The 21,557-nt window shown below is 34.8% G+C and overlaps 1 protein-coding gene across 4 annotated transcripts in view; it reads left to right on the top strand.

The window, feature by feature from the left end:
• Nucleotides 1–21,557, top strand: part of MTF2 (metal response element binding transcription factor 2) — a 59,169-nt gene that overhangs the window by 31,326 nt on the left and 6,286 nt on the right. For all 4 annotated transcript variants that reach the window (NM_001132800.1, XM_009247672.4, XM_009247667.4 and 1 more), the window contains 8 exon segments: nt 3,919–4,014; nt 4,219–4,319; nt 4,701–4,849; nt 7,616–7,711; nt 8,605–8,673; nt 9,808–9,931; nt 16,530–16,597; nt 18,586–18,756. In NM_001132800.1, coding sequence (NP_001126272.1) covers nt 3,919–4,014; nt 4,219–4,319; nt 4,701–4,849; nt 7,616–7,711; nt 8,605–8,673; nt 9,808–9,931; nt 16,530–16,597; nt 18,586–18,756 — 874 coding nt within the window.

Raw genomic sequence — 21,557 nt, 5'->3', positions numbered from 1 at the left:
AGTCGTTATTATAGACCATAAGAAGAACAAGAATGCTCTAGAGGACAGATGCATCACTAATTTATACCTGTAAGCTATGTTAAGACCCTTCTAAGAACTTTGAAGAAAAATCTTTAGTAACTAATCTCAGTAATGTTTTGGGATTCAATTCAACTGTTACTTGCTTATATTTGTAGAAAGCAAGTGTTTATTGGGAGCATACTATTTATCAGATGATTTGGGAAATTAGGACATATAAAACTGATTTAGAATAATAGAAATATTCGTTAATAAGAATGGTTTAAAATTACCATTTAGTTATGGGTTTTTTATGTTTAAATGGGAAAATGAGGCTATATTTGTGTGCCAATAAAAATGAATAAAAGTATGCCTTGGTTTGGTTATAGGTATGCTTCTTGTGATGATTTCTGTTATTAGAAACTATGATTGTTTCATGCTTTTAGCATCTGCTAAATATAGATGTTTTACCAGGTACCTCTTTCATGCAAAGTACTTTTAAAAATTACCAATCTTTACTAAAAACCTGAGTATTTTAGCTGTTCATTAAAGCCCTACTTTTGGTTTTCCTTTTGCTGGATTAATAGGCCTACACTAAGACCTGTGTTTTGTGTATTCTCATAGAAAAGAGATAAATTTTCTCCCTAAAGGGTAGACACCTTGCCAAAGTATTTAATGATTGGGTTTTATATTTGAATACCAAGTTCAATTTTATGGTAGGTTTGTGCCATATTTTAGTTCTTGACTTTACTCTTAATGTTTCTTAAAGAATAAAAAAAGTATTGGTAAAGGAATTGGAATATTCTAATTACCATCTGTATAGTTGGTACTCAGAGTTTAGGTGGGGAACTAAGTAGCTTTTACTCTGGTAAAATGTTTTTCTAGGGAAGCTTTTTATGGTTCCTGGACTGATAAGTTTAAAGGACTAAAATTACATTTTGAATACGAAATTGAGGAGCCAGAGAAAAGTGTGACTCATAAGATTTAAAGGGATAGGAGATCTCCAACACTACTAATATTGAGCAGATCTTACTACCCTGCACACAAAATTATTCTGTTTTCCTTATTTTGTAAACATAGGTCTCTCTGTAATAGCAGTGAAACATGTTATGCTGCTTTTTACTCCCCTTCCATTAGCTATGTGTTTCTTTCAGCTTTTAAGGATCTTTTGGAGTTTCCTGTGGATTTAATATAATAGATCTGTCTGTCCTTTTGTCCACTTCCTCCTTTCTACTTCTCCTTCTTTGCTTTTAAAAGTGGTAGAAAAGAAGAAAACCAATGTTACATAGAGATAGAAAGTTGTTGTGTGAGGGGTCCTTTTCTGTTCTGTAAGTGCTGCACTCAGTATGTCAGTTTAATGTTCTGTGGTTGTTCTTTCTTCACTGGTTCCTTTTGCTGTTCCTGGAATTACAAAGGATTGCTCCTGGTCATTTAACTCTTTTTAGCACCCCGATAGTAGCACGTATGAAACTTATAGTTGCTATAAAAATGAATAAATGAATCTGAAACCTGCGTTAATGGCATATTTCAGTGAGGGGTGGGTTTAGTAGTTTTCTTCCCTGTAGGAAACCTGCCAATAATGTATATCAAAACTTAATAAATTATATTTGTCTAATGAGTTTCTTTTAAAAATTTTACATAAAGAAAAATATTAGTAGTCAACAGGGTGAAATATATCATGCTACAACTATTACATAAATGTAAGAGGGTTTTAAATCTTAGCATCTAATGCTGTTTTGGTTTCTGTGAAATGATATACTCTTGCCTTGCTGGTGGCAATGTAAATTTCTATTTTGGTGGTTTAGCATTTGCGTTAAATGCAAAAGTTTATAATTATCTAATAGACTCATTTCTAGCAGTTTATTCATAACAAATAATTCAAAAAATACTAGGTGAAAAATGTTTCCTGAAGTTTATTTTAACAACAACAAAAAATTTGGTATTTCTAAGATGAAATGGCCAAGGCTTTCTAGTCAATTGGATTTAGAGTAAGGGAGACTATAGAAGATTACTAAGCTATATAGGAAGGTTCTTGTAAACTTGATGGTAAAATATATATATATGTTTGATTTCACAAGTAAAACTTAATTCCCAGCTTTCTCAGGATTGTTTCTTTGGTCACTACCCCCTTTTCTGAGGAGTTGCCTTCCCCGTCATTAGTCCAGGTAGTTACAGTGAGAGTCAGGTCAGGCACCTACCCTAGGGGGGCTGTCGTTCCATTTCCAGGGAATTGTAAATTTTCACAGAGAGTTCCCAGGCTTAATCTGGTTGCTCTCCTGATTGGAACCATAAACCCAGAAGCTATGGGAGACCACCTTCAACGAAGTGTACAAAGAAGCAAACAGCTGGGCGCAGTGCCTTATGACTGTAATCCCAGTGCTTTGGGAGGCCCAAGCAGGAGGATTGCTTGAGCCCAGGAATTTGAGACCAGCTTGGGCAACACAGGGAGATCCTGTTGCTACAAAAAAAAAAAAAAAAAAAAAAAAAAAATTAGGTATGGTGACACACGCCTGTGGTTCCAGTTACTTGGGAGGCTGAGGTGGGAGCATTGCTTGGGCTTGGGAAGTCAAGGCTGCAGTGAGCTGTGGCTGTGCCACTGCACTCCAGCCTGGATGACACAGCAAGACCCTATCTGAGGGGAAAAATAAAAGGAAGCAAACAAAGCAGAAGAGAGAGGATGAGAGACCAGAACAAACAAATAAATAGCAGAAATACAAAAGACAGATTTCCCCCCCTCCAAAAAAAGAAAAACAGTTGGTAACCTGTATGTCCGAGAGTAGAGTAATAATGAAGTAAATTGGGTTATTTCCACTAGATGTAATACTATGCAGCTATTAGAAGTTACAATTTTGAAAACTAGCTGTGTGAAAAATGCTTTTGATAGAAGAAATATTACATAGTATTGATGAAGCATCTCGTAGTGGAGAGAACATGGATTTTGGCACATCTGGGTTTGAATCCTAGTCTTGATGTTTTCTCAGGGTCTTTGGGTTAGTTACTTTGTCTGAGCCTCAGTTCTTCTCTATAAATAGTATATTTATAAGTTAGTTGTAGAATTAAACAAAATATATCAAGATCCTACACAGTGCTTGGCCCATAGCACAAAATTGTAAGTTTTTATTGTTATGTACATAAAGTGTGTGTATTGTGAATTTGACTATTGAAACAGACAAGATGAGAATACTGGAAATGATAATGTGTTAGGGTGGTAAATTGTATTATAAAATTTGTGTGATTTTTTTAAGAATAAAAATGTCTAAGGAATAAATGATTCACTTGTTCTGCTAAAAAAAAATTAATAATTGTAGGACCCCCAAATTTTGTTGAAATGGTATTTTGTTAGGGTGCATTATTGGATACCATATTTTCAGATTTCAGAAGCTGGAGATTAAATAATTGGTGTTCAACCTAATTAATAAATTAGAAAGTAAAAGGAAATGCTCTGAATTCAGAGAAAAAGAGGTAGTTTACTTATCTTCCTTGCTTTTTTTCTTTAATTTCATGATATTAGTGGTGTAGGATAAGTGAATGTTATGTACATGAATAGATAAGTATTCTATAAAGTAGCTCTAGTGTTCACAAATCTCCTCTACCTGCTGTCGCCCATCCCTCATCTCCACCTTCACCTTTAAGAGTGGGAATATGAGAAATGAGTAATAAGGGAAGATGCTCAAGAGCAATTTAAATTATGCCTTCTGCCAAAAAGCAGATTAAATTATGAAAGTAGACAGGCATGTTAAGTTAAAGGTAGAAAGAACACAGAGAGCAGAGAGATAACCATTTTGTGTACTTTGTCTTGTGAAGCATTGTGATGTACTTAGCAAACATTGTGCATACGTGCTGCCCACTGAGTCATAAAAGTGGTTTTGTTTTATGGAATTTTTTGTGACTCTCTTTTTTAATGTGTTTTAAATATTTTAGGAGCCACTGGAAGTGGGGAAATGGTCTGTACAATATGTCAAGAAGAGTATTCAGAAGCTCCCAATGAAATGGTTATATGTGACAAGTGTGGCCAAGGTAACGTTGATTTCTTTTAATCTTGTTACATACTGAATGCCTATGTTGAAGATTAATGACTAAAAATACTTTACGTTGATAATTTGAAATTATCCTGTTTATTAATTATATTAATGTAGGAAATAATGCTAAAATGCATTCTTGAAATTGTGTTGAAAGTATTAATGAAATAGAATTTGCTTTATGCTTTTTTTTGATATTAAGGATATCATCAGTTGTGTCACACACCTCATATTGATTCCAGTGTGATTGATTCAGATGAAAAATGGCTCTGTCGGCAGTGTGTTTTTGCAACAACAACAAAGGTATATTTTAAGTGTTTTGGGCTAAAGCCCTGATGGAATTTGTAAGACATTATCAACATAATGATTGTGTGCACTGAAAGTTTGTTTGAATGAAATGAGCAATGAATGCTGGGTAGAAAGAGGTGCTATTTATTTGACTAATAATGCTTAAGTGACTTTTTAATGATGCTTTCACTTATTTGATGATAGTAATATGGGAATTGGTGCAGTAATTTGAAAGAAGAAAAGAAAAATAGAGATTATTATTAATCAGACAGTTTGTGATATGGTAAAAGTTTGGAAAGGAAATTTCTCCAGAAGTGTCAGAGTCATTTTTAAAGTATAGAATTGTGTTTAAAATTTTAGCCTTCACTCTTTCACATTTTTTTCCCTCTAATGTAGAGGGGTGGTGCACTTAAGAAAGGACCAAATGCCAAAGCATTGCAAGTCATGAAGCAGACATTACCCTATAGTGTGGCAGACCTTGAATGGGATGCAGGTCATAAAACCAATGTCCAGCAGTGTTACTGCTATTGTGGAGGCCCTGGAGAGTAAGTAAATACAGTTATGTAATTCCCTTTAAGTAATTTTTATTTGCTTGCCTTATCTATTTTTCTTGATTATGGTGTGTGAGTGATGGTAAATTGCAACTGCATGAACACATCAGTGAAGAAAACCGGGGGAAAATCTATTATTTTCATAAAAAAAATTTTCGTCTAGTTTTTGATCATATCCACACATTAAAAAAATATTTGTATAAGTCTTATGTTCTGGAAATTTAAAGTGAATTGTAAGTATTGTCATAAAGTTAACTATTGAGGGAAAACATTTACTGCAGGGGCCCAGTATCAATGGTTTCATTGGATGTCATATTTAATGTGATTGACCATTTAGAAACTGGTATATTTAATATTATAATTTAAATGGGAGAGTAAAAGACAAGTTTTTTTAGACATAAAATCAACATGGAACTTTTTCACAGACAGATTACTGCTTTCTTCTACGTATTTTCATTTCTTTCTTAAAGTGATAGGGCGCAGATTGTAGTGCAGTGACATGATCATAGCTCACTGCAGCACTGAACTTCTGGGCTCAAGTCATCCTCCTGCCTCAGCCTCCAAAGTAGCTAGGACCACAGACACGTGCCACTACACCTGGCTAATTTTTAAAAGTACTTTTTTTTGTAAAGACAGGTTCTTGCTATGTTGCCAGGCTGTTCTTGAACTCCTGGCCTCAAGCAATCCTCCTCCTGCCTTGGCCTCCCAGAGCTGGCTGGGATTACAGGCCTGAGCCACCCTGGCCTGGAGTAGCATTTTTATTTTCTTCCAGAACTTTTTCTTTGCATATACAGCTCGGCCAGCTGTTTGGTGCAAGAGGCCTAGCTTTTGGCCTATCTTGGCTTTTGACATACCTTCCCAACGTTTGATTTAAATTTAGAGACTTGTGACTCTTTTGTTTGAACACTTAGAGGCTGTTGTAAGATTGTTTTTTTTGTTTTTTTTTTTTTTTTGGAGACAGGTTCTTGCTCTGTTACCTCGGCTGGAGTGCAGTGGCATGGTTATAGCTCACTCCAGCAATCCTCCCATCTCAGCCTCCTGAGTAGGTAGGACCACAGGCATGTGCCACCACACCCTGCTAGTTTTTAAATTTTTTTGTGGAAATGGAGTCTTGCTATTTGTCCATGTTGGTCTCCAACTCCTGGCCTCAAGTGATTCTCCTGCTTTGGCCTCCCAAAGTGCTGGAATTACAAGCATGATCACCACGCCTGGCCCCCACTGTAAGATTATGAATTAGCCTAATTTCAATATTGTTGTGTCTCAGGGAATAGGAAGCTTAGGGAGAGGGATGGGGACTGGCTGGTTGGTAGTAGTCAGAACACATACAACATTTAATGATTAAGTTTGCCATCTTATGTGGGCATGGTTTTTGGTGGCCCAGAATAGTTATAGTAGTAACATCAAAGACCACTGATCACCATGAAAGATACAATATTAATAATAATGAAAAAGTTTGAAATATTATGGGAATTTCCAAAATGTGACACAGAGACATAAGGTGAGCACATGAACCTAGAAAAATAGTGCTAATAGACTGAATCAAGGTATACCTCTGTTTGGAAATGGTGCCTTTTATTATTTTCAAATAAAGATAACTGTATCAAAGTTTAGAAATGGTGCCTTTTATTATTTTCAAATAAAGATAACCATATCAAAACCACATACTAGCTGGGTGTGGTGGTGTGTACCTGTACTGCCAGATACTTGGGAGGCTGAGGTGGGAGGATCCTTTGAACCCTGAAGTCCAGCTTGGTCAATGTAGCAATGTAGCCCTGTCTCTTAAAACAAACCCAAAATCCATGTGCTAACTGAAAAGAGAAGATATATTTCTTAGATGAAGATTCAATTTTAGCATCTTTAACTTTCTCAAACAGATCTATAGACCATACATTGAAATATAGCTAAACCTGTCAAAAAGCCTTCATACCTGGTAGAGTCTTAGTTTAGATTTATGATAATGTTAAGCAGGTTTATTAAATCATTATATCGTTATATTCTTTTTATTATAGCTGACAAGAATAATAGAAACACAGTAAAGATATAAAGTGGAATGTTTATAATCTGAAAGCTGCCTAAGGCCATTTGATATTTGGGGCAAACAACAGTACCTCTGAATCTGACCTCTCCTGGGGTTTAGAGAGTTGATATGAACAAAAGCCCAGAGGCCTGGCATGGTGGCTTTCGCATGTGATCCCAGCATTTTGGGAGGCCAAGGACAGAGGATTGCCTGGGCCCAGGAATTGGAGACCAGCTTGGGCAACATAGGGAGACCTCAGTTTTACTTAAAAAAAAAAAATCTGCCTAGCTTGGTGGTGCATGCCTGTGGTCCTAGCTACTTGGGAGGCTGAGGTGAGAGGGTCACTTGAACCTGGGAGGTTGAGGCTGCATGAGCCATGGTCATGCTGCTGCACTCCAGCCTGGACAACATAGCAATACTTACCTCTTAAAAAAAAAATAACCTAGCCTTGTGTTTTAACAGAGCTCATTTAACTAGTGTAGGAGCCAGGCATTTTTGACTAGAAGTAGTAGGTGTATCTTTCAAGAGCTTATAAAATTTCGTGAGTAAAAGAGAGAAGACGGATGAAATAGCTGATACTATACGCCTTTTTGGGAAAGGTAATATTTACAGTAAGTATAGTAGAAATGTGATACTTTAATTAGAACAGTATTGTGGATTATGCCACTGTTTTTTTTTTTTAAAGAAATGAACCTTTCCCTTAAAACAGGAATTTCAGTGTTAACTTTTTTTTTTTTTAATAGCTGGTATTTAAAGATGCTACAGTGCTGCAAATGTAAGCAGTGGTTTCATGAGGCTTGTGTGCAATGCCTTCAAAAGCCAATGCTATTTGGAGACAGGTGAGAAGGTCATTTGAACTTTACTGGCTGATTTTTGTCACTTTTTAATTGTGGTTATATTTGCAATTTCAGATTTCCTAAAGATAGTTTCAACAGTGATTTGAAAAGGGGTTGTCTCAGAGGGAAAATATTAAATAATATACTTAAAATATACATAATTTTTGTGCTTTTGGATTTTATTCCAAAAAGCTTTTAAGTGTTGTCAGTGATTACATTTGCTCCTGTTGACCCATAGTACTCTAAAGTATTCTCATTGGTACCTTCCTTTAAAGAACCTCAAAGGGATCGTATTAGAATTGGAAAAGACCACAGGGCCTTGTTAAAGACACAACTATACTTTAGATATAAAAAATTTGTAAAAGCAGACTTAATGTACTTTCTGTATTAGAAGAATGCAGAGTAGCACAGTGAGCTCCAGGAACAAAAAGCTAGACCACTAAGTTTGACATCTGAAAACCTGGTTTTAAAAATCTTGGCATATTATGCCACTTAACTTTCTTTCTGACCTTAGGGAAGTTCACTTGTCTCTTTGGGGCTTATTATGTTATTTTGAGTGTTGAATTAAACGATGTATATGGGGGCAGCCATCACAATTCCTGGCACACACAAGTGATTGATTAGTAAACTATAAGTACATGTGAGTCTGTGTGTGAACTTTGAAGGTCTCCAATGGTTAAAAAAAAAGATCCTTTCTCTTCACATATGAACTATTTCATTATTTGTTATTGGAGAAGAACTTCATCAATCACAGAAAGCATTATAATTTAAATTGTATTTTGTTTTGAGTATCAGTCTTTATATCAGCTGTAGGTTATTCACTTGGTGAATATTAGCTATAATTGTTAGTTTATCTCTGATTACTCAGTATAAAACTTTTTTTTTTTTTTCCTTAGATTTTATACGTTTATATGCTCTGTCTGCAGTTCCGGACCAGAATACCTCAAACGTCTACCATTACAGTGGTAAGTGTGGACCTTTCTGTTAAAAAAAAAAAGGAAAAAAGCCATTTTCTTAAACCTACAAGTTGAAACTTTCTATATACATTTACTTGGCTTAAGTAAAAATAGGTTATTTATGCTTGGCTTTATTTATTTTATTTATCCTCATTCCTGATGCCATCTTCACTAAGTAACATCCACTCGTATTGCTAAATTAATAAGGCTGTTCAGTGTTGAGTGTTATAAATGAAACTTTCAGGTATCCTTTAGACCTAAATTCTTACTCATATTTCTAGTTCTTTTGAACCTTCAGAATAGCATACAATAGAAGAGAGATAGGTATAACAAACATGCTAATTTCTGCTTAAATGTAGTAATTCTTGTGTGTTGAAAGTGTGATGAATTTTAGAGGTTTACTAATAAAATGCTTACAGTAAGTACTTACAAATCTTTGTTGTATTTTACATATTTTATCAACAGATAGGATTTAACCCATGAATCAGATAGTTTGGTTAAGTATGGTATATTCTGTAGCTTATATCCGGAAGTGAAAACACAAAAATCTTGATTGTAAGTTATATTTTTTTAAAGCCAGATCCTGTTTGAATGCACTTTAAGAAGTAATTCGTGGCCGGGCGTGGTGGCTCTCGCCTGTAATCTCAGCACTTTGGGAGGCCGAGGTGGGTGGATCTCCTGAGGTCTGGAGTTTAAGACCAGCCTGGCCAACACGGTGAAACCACGTCTCTACTAAAAATACAAAAAAAAGTAGCCTAGCGTGGTGGTGGGCGCCTGTAATCCCAGCTACTCGGGAGGCTGAGGGGGGCTGAGGCAGGAGAATCGCTTGAACCCACGGGATGGAGGTTGCAGTGAGCTGAGGTTGCGCCATTGTACTCCAGCCTGGGCAATCAGCGAAACTCTGTCTCAAAAAAAAGAAGTAATTCATATATCTTCTAGTTTATAGTTGCTATTCAGGATAAGTGAATGTTTAGTCACTATTTTCTAGTTATTTTTATATGTAGTGATTTATTGTATTGTGAATATGACTATCCACCTAAATATTTCTCTTTGCATTTTAATTACTGTTTTATAAAGAAACCATGATTTTTTAACAGTAACCAAAAACATTGTTTTGTGTATTTGATTATTTTCGGATTCCAGGGTAGATATAGCACACCTATGCCTTTACAACCTAAGTGTTATTCATAAGAAGAAATACTTTGATTCTGAACTTGAGCTTATGACATACATTAACGAAAACTGGGATAGATTGCACCCTGGAGAGGTAGGTGGTCTGAGAACTAACTTCAGTAGCTACTTGATGTCTTTTTTGTTTTGTTTTGTTTTTCAAAAAACAACTAAGACACATGTATAAGTCAGACAACTAAAATAGAATTTTATTTTTAGTTCTGGGGACAAATAAGTTTGGTATGGATATCAGGACCAGCCTTCTCATCCTCCTGTGTGTTTGTTGCCTGTTGACTCTGGAAATTTGTAGAAGGAGGAGGTATATTATTTGATTCTTTCATTTTTCTGCAGTGAAAATCATTGTAGTTAAAGATAGAAGGGAGGGAGAAATCTTTAGTATTGGGTATCTTACTCGTAGTTCAACCTCCTTTTCTTCTAAGTTTTCTATAAACTTAGAGATATAACCAACATTCTTCCTTCCTTTCTTGTTGGTACTCCTTTATATATTTCTGACTTGTAGGAATGGTGGGATCTAATAATATTGTTAGAAAAATGAGTTGTAGAGTGAAGCTGCCTGAATAGAAAATTATCCCCTTTCATTCTGACATCTCATTTTGCTTCTCATTTTTGAAGTGTAACTACCTATGCTGGTTTACAGTCTTTTTTTAAATGAATTTAAAAGTAATGTGTGTTCATTGAAGAAAATTTTGAAACTAATGAATAGCAGAAAGAGAAAAGTAACTAGAATAAATTTAATAGTTAGGACCTTATTTTTAGCTTTTATTTAGAATTACTAGAGTACATATATTAACTACTTTTAGTTAAAACTAAAAAATTTGTTTTATAATATATGGAATTTGATTTGTATATCTTAGTCATGCTTTTTTTTAGGTAAAAATTTTGCAAACTGATTTGAAGTTTAGGAAGAATTTCTTTATTTGTAGCTTTGAGACACAAAGGACGTCCTATTTCATATCAAATAGGATATCAAAAGGCTTTTTGGGGGTTTATGGGATATCAGGGAGAACATAATGCACGATTTAGTTTGTAGTTTTAAAATCTAGGATATTATTGAAATTCAATTGATGAATTTTTGAATTTATCATTTGAGTTTTGAATGTTAGATATTGGATTATCATACAAATTTTTGTTAAGTTTTCTATTAAATACTTTTTTTTAGATGAAGTTTGAGAGAAAGTGAGTGATGTGTACATTTGATTTTTTTTTTTTTTTTTTTTTTGAGACGGAGTCTTGCTCTGTCACCCAGGCTGGAGTGCAATGGCGCTATCTCAGCTCACCGCAACCTCCGCCTCCCAGGCTCAAGCCATTCTCCTGCCTTAGCCTCCCGAGTAGCTGGGATTACAGGCATCTGCCACCACGCCCGGCTAATTTTTGTATTTTTAGTAGAGATGGAGTTTTGCCATGTTGGCCAGGCTGGTCTTGAACTCCTGACCTTAAGTGATCCGCCCACCTTGGCCTCCCAAAGTGCTGAGATTACAGGCATGAGCCACTGGGCATGGCCATGTTTGATAAATTTTAATAAACTGATTAGTAATCAGAAAGTAAGGGGTAAGGCATTAGAAGTGGCTATAGTGGTTTTTATAATTATCTTAATATTTAATGCTATAATACATTTGTTTAAAAATTCTTTCTAGCCATTATTCTTTTAGCACTTCATATGCAGATACATACGTATACCTGTTAGTACACTGTATGCATTACATGATGAAATTCTGCAGTAGTAACTTGATGTAGATATTGGGTATATATAATATAAAAACTCAAGTTGTGTTTATTTCAAATGCTGTCATTTTTAATTAAAATTTAAATTTTAGTGTTTAGATTTTATTTGAGAGGCTAGAAATATAAGAAAATGAAAATCACATTTAGTATATTTTTCAAGAAAAGAGTTCAGTTTATGATTTTCAGGTGTCCCAGCTCCAACTGAACTTCTGAAACATACTAGAAAAAATCTGCTTCAGCAATAATACATGTTTTTATTTCTGTAGCCTATGAGGTAATGTCTTAGAAAAAAAGAAAAAGTTTTGCAGATTATTTCCACTTTTTGAGCCATCAAATTTATTACTAGAACAAGAGACTAATAATTTCTTACTGTTCTTTCTCTGAATTAAAATAAGAAAATATTCAGACTTCTTAGATGAGACATCTCATTCACAGACTGGTAACTGACAGATTGAAGTTCAGGTTTCTAATTTTCTGTATTCTTTTATATTTTTATACTGTAATTATAATTGGATTTTAGGGTGAGTTTTTAATAATAAAGAGATGATAAAATTTATGCTAGTTTATCATGTTTATTCAGTGTTTTTCATTTAGTTTACTTTCAAATGTTTGTAGTGATCAATAAAAACATAACATAAATAATGGGTCATTCCAAATTATTTGAATAGAAAATTTTTGATAAACTAAAAATGAATTACAAATTGAATTTTGTCACTAATCCAAATTTAGGTTAACAAAAATTTCTTTTTGTTTATATCCTTGTTCCAAATCTTATTAAATGCCATTAATTATTTTCAAAACATGGAAGTAGTGTATGCTAAATATAATGTTTATATTTTATAATTGAGTACCTTGGAGTACTTTAGTCATTTTGAACATCAGCTCTTTCTTTTTTTTTTTTTTTTAAGAGACAGGGCTGGAGAGTCTCTCTCTTTTTTTTTTTTTTTTTTAAGAGACCCTTGCTCAGGCTGGAGTGCAATGGTACAGTCATACGTAGCTCACTGAAGCCTTGAACTCCTGAAGTCAAGTTATCTTCCTGCCTCAGCAATTCTTGTTATACATAATATAGAATAAAGAACCTGCTCTAGAAATTTATCTTCAAAAATGAAACAAAATAGAACAAAGGTTGTGATTTTAGTTTATCTAAAATGTGGAGTTTCCTTCCTCTTGCCACCAGATCAGAGAAAAAAATTTTGTAATGATATAAGTTGATTGAGATTTTTTATGGCATTTTGCGTAGGAATATATATTGCACAACTAGGTAGTTATCCACATTTATTATTCTATTCCTGAACTTTGAATTATAATTAATTTTACATATGATGAGGCTGGCTAAACTTTAGTGGTATTTTTTATTTTAGAAACCTAGTAAATACATACTTACATTTGTAATTACTTGCTGTAATCTTACATTGAATCAGTTGTATTCTGTTTCGTGTATTGTGTCCCCCCCCCTTTTTTTTTTTTATAAAGGAAGCACTGTGCCTTTTTATTTTAAAGACTGTTTTTTTTTTTTTTTTTTAGAGCAGATTTAGGTTGTCCCCTTCTACCACACACGCATTGCCTCCCCCATTATCAACATCCCTCCACCATAGTGGTAGATTAGTTATAATTGATGAAGCTACATCAATACGTCATTATCATCCAAGGCTGTAACTTCTTTTAGTAATAAAAAGAAGTTTCAAAAATATTACACTTTTGGAGATAATATCCTGTCATACTGAAAAGGCAAAACATAACATTCATGTATGATATTTTTTTCTTAGTTGAATATGGTATAGGATTGTTATGAAGAGAAGATAAAACTTTTGAATCATTTTAGAAAATAATGGTAGTGTTACAGTGTTTCCTTATGTAGTTTTTGTACTTCTTTTGGCTTGGTACCTAATGATTATCATATAGATTGAGTGTAGCTGTTTGAGGCTTCACAATTTGAGGATTGTGAAATAATCCAACCATGTTTTGGATTATTTTCTTTGAGATAGTAAAAATACTTAACATTTGAAACCATGATAAACTTTCTTAAGGTTTTTATGTAAAATGAAGTCTCATCTGTTGTACCAGATTGTTTTGGGGAGTTTAAAATGAGATATTAGTACTTTTTGTAATCACTTATTGTCATTTGTCTTTGATTCTTAAAGTTATTTGAAATCCTAGTTCTGTAATAACCGCTTTTCTGTGGTCTTAAATTTTAGAAACCCTGAGGTTGATAGCAGAATAATTTATGGAGTGCTACTTCACTTCTGAGGGAGGTAGAGAGAAAAGCAAAGATGAAACTCAAGAAATACTGTGGTAGAAATGATACTAGAGGAAAATATACAATAGAGGTGGAATAATATTTATAAGTGGAAATTATAAGAAATCTGAACAAAAATACCTTGGGGCTTAGAGTGTTATAATTAGCATATAGTATGGTGGTTAGCAACAAATTACCTAAGTTGTTGGGATACTTAAGCCCAGGTGGCTTGGAACTTAATATTGGTAGTTGAAAGGAAGAGTTATACTATAAGTATTAGTGTGAGATTAGTATCTGGTGAGGGGGGAGCAAAAAAAAATTATTCTTTTGGAGATTTATATAATAAACCTCATGGTCAGATGGAAGGTGTAGAATATGATGCTCTTTTAATGTAGATTATCTGATTTACACTATAATGGTTGTACTTTTAGTTTGCAAAACACTGAAAAGGAGAAGTCTTTGGCACTTTTATGGTAGCTAAAATATGCAGTTCTATGCAGAGTAGTCATGGAGTGCTGAAGGAACTTAGTAGATAAAATTTCTGAGAAATGGTAGGGAGTAAATACCAAAAGAAAGTAGAGTTCATTGCGATCGTCAAAAAGTAAAAAAGTGGGTTTTAGAAATTAGGAAGTTAGTTTTGCTGTTGACTCAGCAAATTTTCAGATTTTTCAGATATATAGTTTGTGAAGATTTAAAAGGCAATAAGGAAAATCTCTTATTAGAATAAGTCATGTATACCCTTGGTTTCTTTTTTGATATGATTAGCAACACTGGTTTGTCAGTGGTTTTTTTTTTTTTTTTTTTTTATGGTTAGCAAACACTGGTTTGGGCATGATATAGACATAGTATAACTTGATTTCAGATGAGATATTAAAATGTGAACTGGTTAAAGTGAAAATTAAATGGATTTGTAACTAATGGAAAAATAGTAACAAAGTCAGTGCTTTGGAAACATTCTTGAGGGAGACTCTAATGGAGGGCCATAGGGGTTCTGTCTTTGTCTCTACCTTCAATTCTAGAAGGATGACAGAATCAAGAGAAAAGATCTGGAACACTGAGATGAAAACAAGATCAATTAACAGCAGTTATAAAATTCTGCTTTAGCCATAAACACAAACAGTACACGGGTATGATAGGGGATACTCAATTTGATAGTAGTTCATCTGATAAGATTTCACAGTTGGGGTGGGGAGGGGGGACCAGGAAGAAGACAGAGTTAGTCAGAAGCTTAATATGAAGTAACCATGTGATATAGCTATTAAACATTTTAACCTAATCTTATAGTTAGACATGATAGTTGCATTCAGATATTTGAAGAGCTGTCTTGTAAAAGAGGGAATGAAAGAGCTCTGGGGAGGAAGATTTTGCCTACTTACGGAATGGGCTTTTTTAGTTGGTGCCTTATCAGCTTTTATCAGTGGCAGTAATTAAGCCAAGGTTGAATAAATATCTGTACTGTAAAAGAGACTGCAATGTTGGTGGAAGGCTGAATTGGATCTAGGGTCTCATTCAAGCTTTAAAGTCTGATTCTATTATTCCTCCTTTAAAATTGAAATTCTCTATCATTAGACACTTCAGAAATTACAGTAGGAGTTGGTGGTTTGATATAGAGGAATGAGTACCTAACTCGTATTTCACATGTTTTTTTTAGCACTCAGCATATTGGCACAGAGTGGGCTCTCAGTGAGTGTAGAATGAATGGACTTATCACTTGAGTTCAGGTTCTAGCTCTCTCACCAACTAGACAGGTGAATTTGAGCCGTTTTAACCTTTACATTTGTTAACTCGTGTAAAATAGAGTTGGAGTAGATGACTTACAAGTTTTTTCTAGCTCCAACATTCTATTTGGCAAATTTGTTTTCTTTCTCACTTAAAGCAGTTCTGAGGCTTGGGAGTTTCAACTGGTAAAGAACATACTGGCTGTAATTTTGAAAGTCAACTGTGATATTTTGGAAGCAGCTTTTTTTTTTTTTTTTGAGGTCTTTGTAGCATTAATTCAGGACGGTCCTTTTGTAATTTAAGATTTCTTTGCTAATATGCCCTAGTCAAGAAGAGGCAGAAAGGTCTCTGAGAAAAAGCCCTATTGGAACAAAATAGGGTTTTTTTCTAGAATTAAATATTTAGATTTTAAAATGGTTTGTTGTGATGAAAAATTATTGAGTCATTTAGAGCTGGCTAAAGTCTATAATTGTTATGAGAAGATCTCTGAATTTTACAGTATTCTAAAAAGTTATAGAGATTATCGGGTTATGCTTAATGTTAGAGGTACTGGAAAATGGTGTTTCTTACTACTTTTTGTACTCCTTCCTATTGATACCTGTTAGGAACTTTTATAGTAAATATTAAAATAATTCTAATGTATTATTTCCCTAGGTTAAAGAATTTTTGAAAAATTTAATAACTAATAATACAGTCCCATTTTTGTGGTGTTTTACAGTTTGTAGTTCCTTCATAAACATATCGTTGGATTAATATAATGAACAAGTAATTAGTGTAGGATTTATACTTCCTTTTTTATAAGTGAGAAAATAAGCCTTGAGAGGTTAAATGGCCCTAGGTCACATAATTAGTCAGTGAGGACTTGGAATTAGAACTTAGATCTTCTGACTACCAATCAGTACACTTTTCCTCTGCATCACATTGCCTCTATCTAGCACCTGTATATTACTAATTGATGAAATTGTAGTGCGTTAAATTGTTTCTTGATACTTCACAGCTGGCAGACACACCAAAATCTGAAAGATATGAGCATGTTCTGGAGGCATTAAATGATTACAAGACCATGTAAGTTGATTTATTTTATGTATCCCTATGAGGGAGACATTTAGTAAGTATAAGGAATAATAGCATTGTTTAAGAATTGTGGGATTGGTGTATAGAAGAAGTCCATACTATTTTAAACTTTATAATGTCCTATTCTATTTTAGTTAGATTAAAGCAGTGATTCTCAAGGATTGGAGGAGGGAGGAGTAATCCTTCTCCTCGGAATGGTGGGTGGGAGACATATCGGTATCTCTGGGAGAATTTAGCCTGTTCCATTGAAAAAGCATATTCAGTAATAATTTCCTTCTATAATGTAATGTACTGAAAGTAAAATAAAATCTTTTTAGCTGGTGAGACTATTCAAAAGATAGGAGAGAATATTGTAGGGAATATGGGTTTTTAAAAAGATTGAGATCTATGGTTGTAATAGTTAACACCATTAGTTACAGAAAAGTAATATTTCTAGCTGAGTGGTCTAAGATAATTAAGTGATATTATTTGATATATTTTCATACAGATCTACAGATCTTCCCCCACCTTATTTTTACTTTTTTTTTTTTTTACTCACCACTGTACTAACAAGGATTCCCTTCTTTTTAAAACAGTATGTCTACATTTCTTAGAAACATTTTTAAATACACCAAATTTTATAAATGTATGTGTTGACTCCATTAAAGTATTATATTATAAAATTTTTGTTTGCAATAAGTTGGTGTTTTGAAATTGATAGTATTTCTTCATTAAATAATATAATTACCAGTGGCTGGATATTTAGACCAGTTCAAAAAGTCATGAGGTACCTGATATGACCTTGAAGTATAATAAAAAGGAAAAAAGACTGTAAAAAAGTCATGAGGTACCTGAGCAATTATTGTGCTGGTAAAAATATTTCATGGGACAGTGAATTCTGAATTTCAACTTAGGGTATCAGAAATATATCTGTTCCTGTTATGGTAGTAATGAGGGATCCCCTTTCTTAAACCTGCAAAAAAGTAGAACATTTTGGTTGGGCGTGGTGGCTCACACCTGTAATCCCAGCACTTTGGGAAGCCGAGGCGGGCGGATCACCTGGGGTCAGGAGTTCAAGACCAGCCTGGCCAATATGGTGAAACCCCGTCTCTACTAAAAATACAAAAATAGCCAGGCGTGTTGGTTCACACCTGTATTCCCAGCTACTTAGGAGGCTGAAGCAGGAGAATCGCTTGAACCCGGGAGGTGGAACTTGCAGTGAGCCAAATTGAGCCACTGCACTCTAGCCTGGGTGACAGAGCGAGACTCTGTCTCAAAAATAAAAAATAAAAATAAAAAAATAAAAAGAGGGGGAGAACATTCTAAACAACTGATGGAGGTTCTTGTGGCCAGGCAAGTTTCAGTAGAGCTGAGGTAGATGGAGGTGCTTGGGAATAAGAACCATAGAGACTAAAAGAAAGGTCTAAGGAGCATATTTTTCAGAGGCCCAAGTCCATAATGCACTGAAATAATCCTTTGCCCCAGGTTATTTCCATTTCCACATCTGGCACTCTAGATACTCCTTTTATTTTCTGGGCCTCTAGGATTTGTCTCCTACTTTCTTTTTCAGTGCTGTCACCTATTATTTCTGACTAAGGTTTTTCTTCTTATAAATCCACTTTAAGATAGAATTCTTTTTTTCCTAAATCCCTTTTGAAATATTTCTAACAGATGACACTAAATATGGGAAAGCATATTGGGACCAAAAATATACCATTCTTTGTTCTTGTTTCTTCCTTTAAAAAGTTAGTTGCCGTGTTTAAAAAGAAAAGTGGACATGTGCTCTTCTCCTTTCCGGTCCTATCCCTTCCTCCCCATCATATCCTACTGTAGATTGGCTCTGGGGCAGATAAAAATCAAAGAAAGCAAGGGGAAGTGAATTTTTGTAGTATTGGGTGGGCTCTCAAGTATAAGGGCCTTATATATGAAAGTTAAGTTAGGGTCTACTATGTATATGTGTTCAGTTTTTAAAATTTTAGTTAATTTTTTTAAAAATTTAGGTTTATGTCTGGGAAAGAAATAAAGAAGAAGAAGCATTTGTTTGGGTTGCGAATTCGTGTTCCTCCTGTGCCACCAAATGTGGCTTTCAAAGCAGAGAAAGAACCTGAAGGAACATCTCATGAATTTAAAATTAAAGGCAGAAAGGCATCCAAACCTATATCTGATTCAAGGTAAAAGTTGATCTGTGGCTTAGTTTTTCTCTTTAGCTTATTTGTAACTAAAAATGTATGTTATTTAGTCTCCTTAGTATATTTGAAAGTACAAGTGGCAGTTACTCTGATTTTTTTTTTTTTTTTTTTGGTCTATAATATCTTGCTTAGACAAGGTATGAAGAGTTGATGCCAGATGCTTGTTTATTTATTTTAGGACTTTGGCCTTCCAGAAATAGACTCTATTGATTTTGTTAGCAAACAGCTTAAGAGTACTAGCCTGTTTGTTTGTTCACTTTTCATTGATTCATTCATTCGTTCATTCATTCAGCACAGTTTTCAAGTGCCTTATTATCTTAAGTTTTTAAGTGCCTTATTATCTAAGTGCTAGGGAATACAATGACAAACAGATTTTTCTTCTGCCCTGATGGGGTTTACAAAGGTGATAGGTAAAATAGTTGCAGATTATGCTAGTGCCATTTAGGATAGCATACCATTTTAGACTTTACTATGGATAGAGATGGGGCCTTTGTACTTTAACGATGAGGCTTAAGGAAGGACTATTTAAGATAATATTTAAATTAAGACTTAAAGAATGAGAATGATATAACAATGTGAAAAACAAAGGGAAAAACTACTCCAGCTAGCGGAAACAACAAGTGCAAAGGCTTTGAAACATATTCTAGGAACTCACAGAAGACTGTTGTGGTATAAATGAGGATGAGAGAGTAGCATCAGGTATTGGAAAGATTAGGTGGGGCTTGATCCTGTGTAGGGTCTTGTAGGTCTTACAAGGAATTTGGGTTGTTTTCTAAGAATAATGGGGAGGCATGTAAGGGATTTAATTATCTTTTAGAAATACTCAGCCGGATGCAGTGGCTCACACCTGTAATCCCAGCACTTTGGGAGGCCGAGGCAGGTGGATCACCTGAGGTCGGGAGTTTGAGACCAGCCTTACCAATATGGTGAAACCGCATCTCTACTAAAATTACAAAAATTAGCCGGGCATGGTGGCGTTTGCCTGTAGTCCCAGCTACTCGGGAGTCTGAGGCAGGAGAATCGCTTGAATCCGGGAGGTGGAGGTTGCAGTGAGCTGAGATCGCACCACTGCACTCCAGCCTGGGCAACAGAGTGAGACTCTGTCTCAAAAAAAAAAATACTGTTTTGGATGCTGTTTTGAGAATGGATAGTATAGAGGTAAGAATAAAAGCAGGAGAAAACTAACACTCAATTGTCTAGATGAGAGATAGATGATATGAGGGCTTGTGCAGAGGTAGGTGGTAACACTCAAATGGAGAGAAAACAGATATGAGGTCTTTATTGGAGGTAGAATTAATTGGATTTGCTAATGAATTAAATTTCTGAAAATAAGGAATCAATTAAATAATGCCCAGATTTCTGGCCTGAGCAACTGGTGGGTGGTTAATCAAGATCTGGAAGAACAGATTTTGGTATGGTGAATGAAGCATTCTTCTGTTTCATATTCATTAAATTTGAGATTCTTGTGAGGGATACACACACACACACACACACACACCCACACACACACCCCCTCATACACACAGGATGATGTGAAATACAGGCAATTGGATGTGTAATTCAGGAGCTCATAGGAGAGGTCTGGGCAGGTGATACAAATTTGGAATCTGATTGATAAAGCCATGAGAATGAGTGAAATTACCAAGGGAGCAAGTAGAGAGAGAAGAGAAGGTGGTCTGGGATCATGTCCTGATATCATTTATAAATTTGGAAGAGGTGAAATAAGCAAGGAGACTAAAAAAGAATGATCAGTGAGATGGGAGGAAACCAGGAAGTTTGATGTCATGACAACCAAAAGAAAGGTAGTGTTTCAAGAAAAATAGGTATACTAAAGTGTATTGAATGCTAGTGAGAGGTAGATTAAAATGAAAGAAAAATATTTATTGCATAAGGTAACATTTTGTTATTAGTGACCTTGACAAAAGGAATTTCTTTGAAGTGGTACAGATAGAAACCAGATAGGACTGGGTGGAAGTATGACTGAACCCAGCATTGCCAAATTTACATGTCAAACTGGGCTTCTCCTGCATATCAGGGACACAGGCAGATTCAAAATAATAACAGTAGTAAAGGAAAGGAGGGAAATAGGAAACTATCTTTAAGGATTCTGAATGAGAGGGGAGAAAATGGAGAGGGTATATGTCATCAACACCTAGAAGTTTTCCTATGTAGGGAGGCCGACAAATGGAATGGCAGCTGAAGAGGGGGATAGGACTAGTCAAATGATAGTTTTTTAAAATAGATGGGAGATAGTTGGAACCTGTTTTTGTGTGTAAGTAGGAATGATCCAGTGGAGAAGAGGAAATTGTTATAGGAGAGTAGAAGCCAAAAGAGAAGGGATGTAGAGCCTAAATGTGGGACTGGCCTTTTCTAGAAGGAGAAACATCCTTCTGTTGAAATGGGGTGAAAGAGAAGATGGGTACAGATGCTAGTTCTGTTGTAGATTGAGCAGTTGGAAATTGATTGAAGTTCTTGCCTGGTAGCCTCCATTTTCTCGATGAAATATAAGGTAAAGACAGCTGAGAGGCTTGTACAGAGAGGGGAATTTAAGGGTCAGTTAAAGGTATGGAATAGTCATCTTGGAGATAAGGAAAATGTAATTACAAAGCCTTGACAATGAGTCCGGTTATATGAAGTTTGTAAGAAATTAGCTACTAATGAAGTTTTCTTTGAATGAAGGAAAGAATGCTTATTATTCCTATCACTTTCAGATTTTGTCACTCAAATCCTTTGCTAGCAGTTGCCCATATTATGAATCAGGAAAAAAAAAATTCCACAAGCTT

Source organism: Pongo abelii, chromosome 1 (assembly GCF_028885655.2).
Source record: "Pongo abelii isolate AG06213 chromosome 1, NHGRI_mPonAbe1-v2.0_pri, whole genome shotgun sequence".
NCBI lineage: Eukaryota > Metazoa > Chordata > Mammalia > Primates > Hominidae > Pongo > Pongo abelii.
The sequence above is the reverse complement of the archived record's forward strand: the minus strand, read 5'-3'. Positions and strand labels throughout refer to the sequence as shown.